The sequence below is a fragment of the Chironomus tepperi genome, unplaced genomic scaffold, assembly GCF_022539635.2.
Source record: "Chironomus tepperi strain 1889 unplaced genomic scaffold, CSIRO-AGI_Ctep_v1 contig_337, whole genome shotgun sequence".
NCBI lineage: Eukaryota > Metazoa > Arthropoda > Insecta > Diptera > Chironomidae > Chironomus > Chironomus tepperi.
This window is the reverse complement of record NW_027226459.1, coordinates 620,413-634,806: the sequence shown is the minus strand read 5'-3', so window position 1 is coordinate 634,806 and position 14,394 is coordinate 620,413. Positions and strand designations below refer to the sequence as shown.

General features: G+C 34.3%; 2 protein-coding genes across 3 annotated transcripts; both read right to left on the bottom strand.

The window, feature by feature from the left end:
• Positions 1-6,953: 6,953 nt before the first annotated feature.
• On the bottom strand, positions 6,954-9,345 carry LOC139093704 (uncharacterized). 2 transcript variants are annotated; one of them, XM_070644517.1, is made up of 4 exons: positions 9,175-9,345; positions 8,916-8,995; positions 7,571-7,710; positions 6,954-7,270 (listed from the first exon to the last, which is right to left on the bottom strand). In XM_070644517.1, exons 1-4 carry the CDS (start codon positions 9,193-9,195, stop codon positions 7,254-7,256), a joined length of 258 nt encoding a protein of 85 aa, XP_070500618.1. In that variant the 5' UTR covers positions 9,196-9,345; the 3' UTR covers positions 6,954-7,253. The 2 variants fall into 2 exon arrangements, with proteins under 2 accessions (XP_070500618.1, XP_070500617.1); XM_070644516.1 differs by having other exon boundaries at positions 6,954-7,710.
• A 2,417-nt stretch (positions 9,346-11,762) lies between these two features.
• Positions 11,763-14,203, bottom strand: LOC139093568 (L-dopachrome tautomerase yellow-f2-like). Its single transcript, XM_070644315.1, has 9 exons — positions 14,140-14,203; positions 13,935-14,079; positions 13,814-13,876; positions 13,611-13,750; positions 13,446-13,551; positions 12,970-13,348; positions 12,835-12,916; positions 12,336-12,527; positions 11,763-12,023 (listed from the first exon to the last, which is right to left on the bottom strand). The coding sequence occupies exons 2-9, from the start codon at positions 14,029-14,031 to the stop codon at positions 11,865-11,867; spliced, it is 1,218 nt and encodes a 405-aa protein (XP_070500416.1). The 5' UTR covers positions 14,032-14,079; positions 14,140-14,203; the 3' UTR covers positions 11,763-11,864.
• Positions 14,204-14,394: the final 191 nt, after the last annotated feature.

Sequence of the window (14,394 nt, the reverse complement as noted above, 5' to 3'; positions counted from 1 at the left end):
GCTTCATAACTAAAGTCGAGCTTCGTAACTAGAGTCGAGCTTCGTAACTAGAGCGGAGCTTCGTAAGTAGAGTCGAGCTTCGTAACTAGAGTCGAGCATCGTAACTAGAGTCGAGCTTAGCACTACATAACAATCTAACAGCCCCCATCTGAACTGTAAAATTTTTCTTCACACGAAAATTAAAGAAATTTTTGCTAATTTTTTTTCTTATTTTTCTGTGAATTTATTTCATTGCGTTTGCAACTAAAATGAAGCAAAAAAAATAATAATAACAAACTAGACAGCCGATGACTTTCAAAGATTTGGACATAGACCGGTCGAAATTAAGTAAGTACACAATTCAAAGCGTGATGCAAAAATCAAGTTTTACAAATTTATTTTTTGCTCCTATCGCACCAAAAAAAAATTTAAAGGAAATCCCCGAAATATTCATTGTCAGTAAGTGATTTGCTATTTGCTACAAAAAAAAGTAATAATTTAACTAACTTTTTAAGGTTCATGAAGTGCGCAAACTTTTTATTTTGCAATAGCCAATGACTTTGTAATTATACGAATTTGCCGGATTTATTTTTGCAAATTAAAAAAAGCAGTAATGAAGAGAAAGAAGGATGAGATGAAATATGCAGTCTATTAATTTAGGCATGCAGTATAAGAGGTTGCGTCAATTAAAAGCTTGTGGTGTGATGGAAGTAGATCATAAAGCGCAGCATCTTGGGGAAAGTTCGGAAGTTGAGTCATGCCAATATTACGACTTAGACCGATTTCGAGAATGCATACTTAGACCCCATCTTCCCCACTTTAATGCTTGGACTCCTTAATAAAATTGTAACCTCGGCTGTAACCTCCGTCCCCCCATTACCCACTAAGTGCTACGTAATTTTCGAACGTATCCTGTATTCTGGATGTAAATTGGGGATGAACTTAATGTGGAAGTGGGCGTAAGGTAAGGATGGACGTAAAGTGGGAATAGACGTAAAATGAAGATAGACGTAAAGTTTCCATGGACCAGTATTTCATAATTTTCCTCTATCTATCTGATCCAAATCTATACTTTTACTACAATAGATCGCAATTATCGCATATCTTTATAAAGTACTGAACATTACGAACGTTGAAAGACTTCCTGTCTTTATTTCTTTTATGACGATTCATGACAACAATGAGATACTCTTAACTTAAATCTGAGAGAATGTTCGAAAATTACGTAACGCTTGGGACAGTGGTGGATAACCTGTGTGCCATGGCACAATAGGGTGCCTTGTACAGTATCTCTTATACAGTTTCGGTCGAGTCTTACCTTCAAGGTGTGCCGCGAAAAATAAACCGTTGCCCTCTACTGCCTTACAGGAAGAGAGGAAGAAAGTGGTTGCAGATTTGCTACACTAAATCTTGACACTAAAGCAGCACTAAATTTTGGTTCATGATTTTTGCGAATAAGCTTCTGAAATCCAGCAGCGTCACCTAATTTTCATACAGTCCCCAACTAAAAATAAAAGAAATGACTCAAGGACACCCTTTCATCAACTCCCATGAAATAATTCAAATTCGCACCGGTCATTTCACAATAAAAAAACAAAATTTTTTGCATGCTCTGACAAAATACATTAAACATTAAACTGACATGAAGCAAATGCACAAAATTTCTCAATCAAATACTTTTTATGTGGACTCAAAGAAATTGATACATTTTTATGAAACACGTCTGGGTTTCAGTTGTACTTTCATTCTTCTACAATAACGAGATTTTAATTACTTGAAGTCTCTGAAAAAAAAGAAGTGAAAAATTAAGCAGGAGAAGAAAAAAAGCATTAAAAACAATAATTTGTATGAGGACCATTGCATAATGTCCAGCATTTGTGTTGTGTATGCTTTTAAAAATTAATTAAAATTAAAGTCTGTCGATGTTCAATGAATTTCCCGAGCAATGAATTGAGAAAAGGCATTTTTACAGTCAATTACCCCAGGACAGCTTGAAGGAAGGAGCTGATTTGATTGTACAGTATGCTAAATTTATATAGGATCGATTTTGGATTTTTGTCCCAAAAACCCCTGCAAAATTGATTCATGTTCACAGAAGATGGTCCCTTGGCCCTCTCAGATACGCCCCGGTGCATCTCACATCATTTACATATTCTGTCTTTAATATTTATGCATACAATTGTTGCTGCTCGGGTAGATCAACAAATCTCGTTTAGCCAAGTGCAAATCTAATGGTCATAACTATATGACCCCTCTTGAGACCCCTCCTACATATCTTAACCTAAAAAAGCATTGTTCGGACGCACTCCTTTAATTTTAAAATTATGCCTACATCATTGCTTCATATTATTAATTTTTAATCTCGCTGCATCTTGAACACCTCGCCTGACTGTTGGTTTTGAATGAAAAATGCAAGCGTGTAATTAAGAAAGCATGATATTGTAAATTTTTTTGGAAGTTTGATGACCTACTTGTGAGGAAAAATCTTTCACTTGATGATGACTTTTATGAAATCATGAATTGGATATTTATAAGGCCTATAATAATTATTAATAAATGCGTAATGTACAATTTAAATAAGCTTTAAGAATTGATATTTTGTAATGATCTGTGAATGACTGAATTTGGTTGGCAGGGTCGTATTCAGTGACAGGGTTGAAATTAGAGTAGGTAGGATTAAAATATGGAAATTGCTTCATTGCTGTCCGGATTTTAGTAAGGGCGCATCATTGAACTTTTGCCAGATTTTGGAGTCCTCTAGACTTACTATCTCTGGTTGTCGCCAACCCTTCTACTTCTTTTGGACCAGCTCTTCAGCCTTCCCAACTTAAATTACCCCTGAATCCTTAAGAAAACATTAGAATTTACCCAAATTCCAAAAATCAACCTCTTACTCCCGAAATAATAAACAATACCTCTTCAAACCCAGTCACACAATCATCAATTTCCATTTTCAGAAGTCCAAACAAGCCACTGTGTTTGTTTATGTATATTTATTCAATTCAGTCTGCTTTATTCATTCAATTTTTACCGCTCACTTAACATTTTACAGCTCATTATGGTGATTGTTTGTATTTATTGGTATTTACACAGATTTTAAGCATTGCTTTAAATACGGAAGGAAATGTGAAATGTGGTTCGGTGAGAAAAAGAGAATTTAGCGACAGTTTTGCAACAATTTGAGTTTTAATAGCAATTAATGTTGGAAGTTTTGTGGATTGCATGTGAACATCCGAGAGGTTAGTGACTCATGTGACTTATAGGACTTTCTGAATGAATTATGTCAAGCAGGAGAATTTATAGGGTTTGGTCTAGAGAAGCAGTAATGCATTCCCTGCATTTCAGATGCACAACTCTGCTGATTTAGACTGTAACTTAAAGTTCGTCAAAGGCTGCAATTCTAGGACAAACCTTAAAATGTAAGCAACTCTTTGTCAGGTTCCTGCTCTAGCTCTGGGACAGTGCTGGGTAACCAGTGTGCCGCGAAACACTATTTTGGCGTCAAAAAATGCTCGAAATACCATGAGCCGTATGCTGTGATTGATTTCGGTCAAGGCTTACGACCAAAATGTCCCACAAAAAATGAAAGGTTGTCCACGACTGCTCTAGAATCATCCAAATATGTAATCAAGCTCATTCATGCTTCATACATGCTTCATAACTCATTAACGATCATTAACATTGTAATTTCCCCTGATGCATCACATGCAGCTCCCAACGATACATAACCACAGCTAATTAAATACAATAACTAATAATAAATGAGCAATTAATGACGAAAGGTTAACCGCAAGATGTATAAAGGCACACAAGAGGAAAAAAACGAAACCGTAACATTTCTATTTACATGTCATGAATTTTTGACTCAATCTCATGTCATTTCACTCTCGAACTACTCCGGGCGAGAGTTTATGACACAAATGAAATGTAAACATTTGTGTTATGAAATAACTTAATTTTAACAATTGCAAACTTTTAGTCTTCTTGCTTCTTATTATCGTCATTGTATACCGACTGTGGTGAACGATGATTGATAATTATTTTCTTTGTTATTGCTTCCTTTCCGTGCATTAATATACAACTAATAAAAATCATTATGATTGATTAGCCTTTTATGGAAGTTGAGCAAAAAGAAAGGAGATGTAAGGAGATTTACAATGAATGCTTATTGCCGGCGCTATGGTTTGAAAAATGATTGTTTGATGAGCCATGCGGTTTTGTTGATATTTGAAGCTACTGCTGTTAAAGAAGCTTAAATATCAATTTGTTGCCAAGTCTTCTTGATGACTTTTAGATGGTCCATAAATTGTATTTATATGAGTTTGTGTTGGATTTGGGGATTCCTTCATATTCGACGAAGAAATAGGCATAAATGGCATAATGCTCAATTTGGTAGCCATTACAACTTCTCCTGAACAGCACAACGTGTTCGCTGTGGCACCACTCCTTTGTCGTAATAATGCTAAGACGCAACGTTGCTCGGCCGGCACCGTAACGGCTGATTTCGACATCAAAAAAGTAAGTTCGTCGCTTTGTGCTGCTCGGGTCTTACACAATTACTAGCTCTGCATACACACCCCTCTAATTCAGTATTCAGAATCATAAGTAACTCCTCTACAACCTTGAACATTTATTCAATCCAAATTAAACTCTTCTTTCTTCACCGGTACTTCACAGAATCTCATGGATCAAACTTGACTTACTTTCCTTCTTAAAAGTCATTGAAAATAACCGCTGCATTCACTTACTGTATATTTCAGTGGTGGATAACCTTTTATTTTTCACGGAACACCTTGGTAGTAAGCCTTGACCAAAAAAGCACATGGCATGCAATTCATGACATTTAAAATAATGTGGCTGCTCAAAGGTTGGCCACCACTGCTAAAATTTAGCAACAGTCGGTAAAATCACCAAAATTAAGTACAGCAAGCGTTATTTCAATTGCAATCGTCATTGATAAAGCAATAAACCAGAGAATTTTAAATCAACATTTAATGCTTGATTAGACTGAAGAAGCATCAATCTCAAGAGTCTGAAATAAAGCCGACTTAACATGCTCAATAAATTTAGTTCAAGTAATTTGTTTAATAAGCACTTCATACCATTGAAAATGTTTATTTACATTAGGTCATTCAACTTTGATATTGAAATTGTTGTGAGCACTTTCGTTTTCATTCGTGCTTAAGCTTTACTTCAAGTGCTTTAATTGCTGTGGGTCTCTCAATTTCAAATCTAGTACTGAATTTTATTACAGCATACATGAAAGTTTTGGATAGTTTTATTCGAGCAATAGAGCTTTAATGAAAAGCAGACGAATGTTTAAAGATTTATAAACTGCTATAAAGTGATGTTCGTTGGAAATATGTTTCATGCTGAAAGCTTTATAAAAAATGTCAAAAGCTTTAAAATTGAACAAGTGTAAAAGCTTAATTTTTGGATTATAGTTTTCTTAATTTATTAATGATTTATATGCAAGCAGTATTGGTGGTCCCGAGTTGCACAAATGAAGAAGGCTCGGCTAAGATGCTTTTAAAGCTCTTTTACAATACCTCCATTTGACATCCATTCCGAAGCCACTTGGAAGTCGGAGATCGTTTTTAATCCACAAAGCCAGTGATGTTATATTTAATTTGAAATGAATTCCGTTCTAGCTAATTGCCATAAAAATTGATACTTGGATGCCATGTGGCTGACTGAAAATCTTGTGACTATCGGCTTTCTTATATGCATACCTAGAAACTGCTGAAAATCAACACATGTCCAGCAGCACGTCCCTGCATATACTGTAAGACGCGAAGTTGTATCGACGATACCGTGCTGGATGATTTTGTCTTGTTTACGGCATAAAATGTGAATCACCACGTTATGTCGCTCAGGCATATTTTTGGAACAGCGAAAAACTTTCAGCGAAGCTTTATGAATGGCCATAATACATGATCTACATATATTTATTAAAACAAATTTCAATAATTTTATTTTTCTTGCACAACACAGATTGTACGAGATGTTAAATTAAATTAGTAACATACATTTCTGCCTATTTTAATTCAACCAATTGTAGTGCTAATTATTCACTATTTTATTTTATTTAAATAACAATATTGAATTCATATTTTTTATAAAAATTAATTCGATTTTCTTATTTATTTGAGAAATTTCACTGAAATTTAATGCGCATTATAATAATTAGGAACAAGCAGCATTAATAATGAACATAAAAACCACGTAATGGAAATAAAATACTCAAATATTCGCAATTTGAAATAAATATCGGAAGCAATTATGCAATGACTGCGAGAAGAATTGTGATCACTGAATTTTGGATATGCTACTGAAAAATAGTAAGCTAAAGTAGCACACACGAGTGGAGCAGACAGCGATTAGTCGACCGTATGTCTAGTTAAAAGCTTGGCATATCATGGCTTGTTACACAAATGTCTGTTCGATTAATTACAGTTTGTTCCACTCAAGTCAATGATTTTGTGCATCAGTGCCTGAAAATTTCAATACTAACCCTCAATCTAGGGCTATTTTTATGGGTTATACCTGGACATATTCTCTAGTATGATTTGATTAGGGTGCAGTGCTAAAAATTTTGTATTAACAGATCCATAATACGGTATGGATATGTTCAGAGCCTTAATCCTTCTAAGGTTCTAGAAGGACACACAGCATAGCCCGAGTGGGACTCGAACCCACGTCCTACAATTTCCAGTTGCATTCTCTTACCACTGAGCTACCTAGGGTTGTCAGACAGCGTTGCATAAAGCACACTTAAAGCTTCTTTATCTATCCAACACTCAATAAACAGCTCTAATCGTTGGATTGGAAGCACAGCACAAATGCAACATGATACCTACAAAGTTACTAGAAATAAAAGATGACTAAACTAAAATAAAACAGCAGTTCTTAATTTGTTGTACTTAAATTTTCATTTATTAACACTAAAAATAATTCATAAAGAAGTCAAGCAGTCTAAGATCCTAAAAAAACCAGATGTGACAGCTAAAGCTGAATATGAACAAGATTACAAGCTTGCTCAAACTCATCTATAGCTTCCACCCAAGTCCAATTTTCAGGTATAATCTAGGATGAGTTATCCCGACAAACTAAACCCTGGCTGCTTAAAGGAAGTCACCAAAAAGCACGCAAAACACTTAAAAAAGACTCCAACAAGGTACAAAAAGCTAACTGAGAATATTTTTACATATCATGTATGTAGACTTAAATCACTAAAAGTTGTTTTGAACACTGTCACTGGATGTGTCAAGTCTTCATTCCCATTTTGGCTCTGTCAGGAAGGAAATGTCAAATAAGAAAGAAAAATTTGTCAGTCATTCGATTCATAAGTTCATGTTTATGGTCAGTCAGTTAAATACATACGTTAATTAAGTTAAGCACACGCACACAAAACAACAACAACAACAATTAAGCTATAGTTAATGAATGAATTAAATGTTCTAGTCTGAGGTAAGGAATGAGTTAATTGGCAATGAATTAGAAACCATATTTGCACTTTATCCATCAAGTTTCTTGCTTAGTAATTAGTAATTGATAAAAAACATCGGTGGTGGCTTTCGGAATCGCTTACTTTTCTTACTGTAGGCCCATGATGAATCCCATCCGTGCTTTTTTGGCTTCTCTTTGATTGGAACTCCTATGTGGACGGTTTTTACCTGTGTTTTTGTGATGACGTGTGTATGATGTTTAACTGGAACGTGGATTCTTACTCTGGAAAGTGATTGGAATGGGAACTGATTAGATTATTTGTGCTGGAAGTTCAGGAGGCTTTGAAGAAGTGGAACTGGACAGTTTATCTCAGTAATGGCAACCTGTTTCGTGCCATGGCTCACTTGCTGGTATACCACGTCCAAAACTTTACATGTCTTGCGGTTCATGACATTCCCTAGTGGCAACTAATGTGCGACGGCATGCAAGTTGTCATTTACTTAATGACTAATTGCATAGATGACAAATGAGATTGTTCTCCTAAATTTAGTCATCAATTGCTTTAATCAACAATAATATTGACAGCTACTAGTTCAATTAATGCACACAACAGTCATTATTTGATGCCATAATTGGACATCTACAAATGTGTCTAATTAAATTACAATCATAATCATTTATTATATAAACATTGACATAATTGAGTAGTGCACATCATTATGTTCAGACTAAGCTGCTTATTGTTAAATTTCGCAACATATGATCATAGCCATTGTCTGACTAACACAGGATTATTATCGAATCATCTTTCAGCAATCATGTTTATGTGAAGCGATGAGTACAATGGCGATTATTTAAGTAGTAATTATGATTAGCAACATAATCATCTTTGTAAGTTCCATCAATTGATGTTGGAAAGTTTGGGAATTGAGAAATTTGCGGATTAATATTGTTTTTTGCTGGAAAATTCCGAATTACATAAGTTTAGACTAGACTTGTCTGAATTTTTAATGTTGTAGCGATTCAGGGTATGTGCCATGGATGGTATTAGATATAATCGATAGTCCTGATAAAAGAAGAACTAATTTTGAACTAAATTGAGCTGCATGTTAGCAATTCTCGTCCTTTTGGTCAAATGATCAAACATCAAACTCTAAGTCTCAACGGAACTAGTTCTATTGTGATATCAGGAAGCTAATCTCTTATTGCTAATCATCATACGACTTTAAACTTTTACTAAGCGACAGTAAGAATGCAAAGGCAACCATAGAGAATTCACTTGAATTCCAAACTTCAGAATGACTTCCAAATGGCTGAAACCTCGTGTAACTCGAGTTCTTATCCACAACATCATCCAAGCTCTAACATTTCCTTCCTTTACACAACGAATCAAGTAACAGCAGCATTTAAATTTCCATTATTAAGTCATCAACAGTTTATACGCTGTAATTGTCACGTTACATTAAATTACTTTAATCAATACTTACTTCTGATGTGATTTTCCTCCTGGCATTGGTGCGGAAAGTGAAAAGGCGACAAGTGAGAGCACAAGAAAAGATGCAATGATCTGGAACAATCACATAAAGAAAGATATAGGCCATTAGTTTAATGTTTTATTATGCACTGTTACGCAATTCTCCTTTCACTACGTATCTTTATCACTATTTACTTCCACTTATGCACATTTTATTATTTGACACAGTAAGTATAGTGCACATCGTAAATGATTGGAAACCCGTCACTTACAATTCTCATAATTGATGCCATAATTGGAACTTGTTTACTTTATCACGATATTTCCGTATTATTGGAGCTTATTTCTTATCGCACAATTTACTTCTTTTATGTTTTCGGATAAATTTTTTATGCACGACACTTAATTCCAGTGAAAATTTATTTTATATGTTGACTCTTGGTGCTTTCGATTAATAAATGTGGCAAAATGTTGATCTTACACTCGCTTTTATAACTTTGAATTTGAATTGCTCGAGATTTCTGTATGTTTTCCGCCTAAAAAATATCGTCTCTTAGTGGAAGTGAAAAGAGCATTATGCTGTGCTTTACCAACAAGAAAGAAACCAACACTAGTTAGTGAATCTAATCATGTTGACTTCCGTGCGGCGTGGATGCTGATGGTTTGGTTGTATTGTATAGTTCAGTTCTTGTTGGAATAATGTTTGAAAATTGTCATTTATTTGAATATCTTAGCAAGCTTAATGTTTTTAAGAATGTTTACAAAAACACGTTAGAATTAGTCTTTAACTTGCTTCTAACTAGTTACAACGTAATTTTGTCTTCTCGGAATATCAACGGTCATTAACTTTTCAAATTGTATTTGTAATTTTAAGTAGTTGCAAACCCCTTCTTTGAAATATTTAGTTTGTTTTCAATCGTCTAACAATAAACATCTTTTACATTGTTAAGTGACCAATTATTTCAACTATTTTGATTGCAGCAGCTATAGCACAGCTTCCACAAAGCTCCTCAAGCATTTATCTTTACCAAAACAACAAAATCACACCAAGAAGTTCAAAGTCAACTCCCATCAAAAAATATTAAATTTTTCATTCGTAAAATTGAGTAAAATGAAAAACAACAAGCCGGGGAGCTGCAAATGTCTGTGTCTAACAAAACATAAACTCATCATTAGCATCCAAATAAAAGAAATGAGAGAAAATAATGGTTAAAAATATAAAAATAATAAGCATTATTAACCCATATTCAATCATTGACAAAAAGTGTGTGTGTAATCGAAAATCGAATTATTGGAAATTTTTCATCATGCGGAAGGAGAAGCTGTAACAGTTACTTACAATACGCACTAGCTGCGAAATGCACATTAAGTAGATTATGCTGTGAGATAATTGATTAAATTTGCTAAAAATATAAAATATGATTAATTATTTTTGCATATAAAGTTTTCACGTAGCAAGCATGCGATAACCACAACAATTACCAGAAAACCTGCGTCGTCATTTTATCAAATGATCATTAAGCCATCAAGTTACTTCTGATTTTGATCATATTTTTCATGTTGTTCAATGTGCTGTAACATGCTGTTTTGTTTTCAAGCTACAAGAATTATGCAATTTCATTACTGGATTTTAAAACTGTTAATGTCTACACGCTGTCATGATTGTTCCTTCGTGTAATGATCTTTAGGTGTTATTTTTGCACTTAATAATAATGTTTTCATCGGGCTTTATGGTTATGCTGTGATTGATTATGAGATTAATTTCGACAGTTTTTGGTGGAAACTGATAGTTATGGTGAATTTGGGACATAACTATTAATACGCAGATCATCTCTATTTGTTAACTGCGTAATACAAGATGTTGTAAGGCTTCGGGCGATCAGGAAATTTGGAAATTATGAAAAAATCTTGTAACCAAAAGAAACATGGATTGCTGAATAATTGAGTATGTAACTTAGCTTATCATCTGCCTGACAGCATCAAATGAGGTTTGACATAGTGCATGAACATCCTAAATTGAAAAGCTCCAAATTCAATTACATCCAAAACTAATCAAAACTTCATTTTCAAAGTTCAAGTCACAGTGACATTAAAAATCTTACTCAATCCATTTCCGACATTAATGTTGTTTAAGAAATAAGCAAGCATAATTTTCCTAGTGCTACCTACCGGTTATTTAACACACTTTCCGTTTTGTCTGAATTTAATTACATTTTCTTCGATGAAATCATAATTTGCTTATACGCAGATCTAAATTTTATTTTTCGGGTGAGCAAGCATAAAATTAATCATGTTATGCTGCGCATTGCAATGACTGACATAGTACTGTACATCTTCAAAACCTTTGAGGAACTAAAAGAAATGTTTATTTAGGAAATTCATAATGTTAATTAAGAAAATGAGTCATCAACAATGATCTATGCATGCTGCCTTTGAAAATCATCTTACTATCTGCATGAGATCATTAATTATACTCATTTTAATACATCGCATTGATAATATCATTGCTGATTTTGTTAGGTAATGAAACCGATTAGTGAAAATGAAAGTATAGCTTCAGGTAGAGATTTATGAAAATTTGCTGAATTTAAGGAAGTGAAATTGTTGGAATTTATCATAAAGTAGCGTCAGGAAAGCAGCAAAACAGAGGTCAGCAGCAGTAATAGTTCCAGGAATTCTGTTCATTTACACAGTGAGTCAATAGGAATTGATCATCAACAACGCAAGTAGGAACCGATTACCAGTTCTAGACTTGACTCTTCACAAAAGTCTAGTCAACTTCGAACCCTAACTAAGTCATTAACAACCTACTATCTGTACTTATTCAAAATAAATATCTTTATTACGACTCAACGTCAAATTACTTTTAAGCACCTAAACAAGTAACTCAATATGTCATCAAAAGTGAAAGTACACAACTAATTAGTCAGAATCGTATCGCATGCAATTTCCCTTACGACCTTCAGTTCCTGTATTTTCGTCGTCTAGTATGAGTTGCACTGCATCGTGCATCTTTGATTGATATTTTGAAAATGCGGAAGTTGACTTCATTTGTATCAAGTTTTGAATAAATGTGTCGTATCATTCGGTTAGACAGTACATAGAGATCGTCACCGTAAATCTGTAATGAAAATGAGTTTGATTATCAATAAGAAGTGTTGTGGACTTAGGTAAGATGTTCCTGGTCAATTTGGAAGTTTGATCGGACAGATTCTTAGTAATTGGCTCAAAATTCCTTGAGGGCTGCATTTGCACAGCTAATTACTGAAATATTTACATATTTAGGTATGAACCTAAACTCCATTAGGAACAGATCAGACAGTTGTAGTAATGACGTCAATAAAAGCGATTTATTTGTGCATCAAACATATCCACAGACCTCAACATTTGATTTCCTTAAGAAATTTCCCAAATAATGTCCTTGTAAACTTACTTTCAAGTCAGCTGGATAGATCAACTTGGTATCATCTCTAACTACTTCCTTAAAGTTTGCAGCCTTAAGTTCTCTATCGCTATTCCAGCATGACACGGCATTTTTATTGATTTGTGCGTAGTAAATAACTCCTGTTGCTGCATGATATGAGTGCATTGTACTCTGTGTGTTTTTGCCACGATTGCCAACAACCTGTGAGGGAGAAGAAGGAAAGAAATGACAAGAAGTAAATTTATTTGTATATATTAAGTAGCTCGTGTGGGATGATCAATTATTCAATAAATGTAGACGTAATTAATTGCAATCATTTATGCAGTGTACTTAGCATACCACACTGTATTGACTTGACAAGTCACTTAGTGATGTATATAGATTGCCATAAGTCAATGACTACTGGTCACTAACCAACAAAGAAGTAGATCTACATTGGAAATTTTAGTAAGCATCAATCTCAGAACTGGATCTTTGTAGATTAGGAACTTTATGATCAGGAACTTACTTTAACGTCATTTCCGTGATATCCTCGAGTTGCAGATGTCTCATTTCTCAATATTTTAGTAGAAACTGCAAATTCCGTGAAACTAGAATGAAGAAATTGAAGTATTTCCATCAAACTCAATCATATCCAACTCACCTGCTCATTGGATGAAAGTAAGCAGTTCTATAACCATCCTTATCTCTATTTGACAATGTTATTGAGAATATTCCATCCTCCCAGCTAAACTTAAGTCCATCGACATCGTAATCTCCTTCAAATGGATTCATCCGGAAGTAATTATGCTGCATACGATAAGCCTTGTCTTCTTGCATATTGTAAATAATCATTTCGGAATTTAACAAGTCCGGAATGTACGCAAATGAGTTTCCATTACAATCGATAACATCAACCGTTATGCTAGCTAGACCGCGGCCATCACGAACGACATGTTCAGGAATTTCAAATCGTTTCACAAGTTGATCGGTTTTTAGGTCAAATACCCAAATTGATGGTCGTTGGATGACTGAGGCGTTGCCTGTATGATGGGAAGGGATTAAAAGAAGAGACTTAAAGGAGGTTATGGATGAATTAAATAAGGAGAAGTTTAAGGCTTGACATTAAGGATCACATACCACTTGTACTGATGACACCACTATCCACAGCCCATAGTCTGTCACATTCATCAACACGTGGACGGTAGACTGACACGATTCGATTTGGATTTGCTTGATTTGTTGCCTGTTGGACATAAAACATTAGGTATGACTTTGAAATTAGTTTTGACTATAATGACTTACATCCAACTCATTTGTCTCATAGTTCGGGTAGCTATGAAGCTTTGGATTTGTGTATACATCTTGGCCAGGTTCTAGCTTGACATAGTTCAATGTTGATGGAATTCCTTGATTTCTTCGAGGTACAGCAACGAATATTTTGTCTTTTTAAGAATTATGAATGACCAGATTAGGGGAAATTTGGTAAGTTTGATGATTTTTCTTACCTTTGTATGGCGCAAAGCCTTGTGGAACATTGTTGTACTGAATGAATTGGAAATTCCCGGTTTCTAATGGACATGATTCATGAAAACAATAAAATCTTGCAAAATCGTAAATAAAACTTACCTGGAATATTCTCATACTCAATTTGATTCCATTGAATAAACTCTTCTAAACAGGACGAGATCCCGAACAAGCAACTGACCAGAATCAGCAATTTCATATTTGATGACTTTAAAAATTCACAGCACTTTTTAAACACAATTGACTTCTATGAAAGCAACAAATGAAATGAAAACATCAGAAAAGAATTAACAACAAAACTTGTTACCTGACATTCAAGAATGCTTTACGGACGTGTTACTAATTAATTACTCGTTTTATTGAACTTGTATGTATACTCAAGGTCGTGTTTGCTTAGCAAAAAACATTAATTATGGAATTAACCACAAATTTACATGATTTTTATGAAACATCTAGTGATTGTGTTAAATATCAAACACTAAGAATCTTTAAGGATCCAGGAATTAAGCTCTTTAATTGAAACTTCATTTGATTTCATTTAGAATCGCAAAACAGTTGAAAA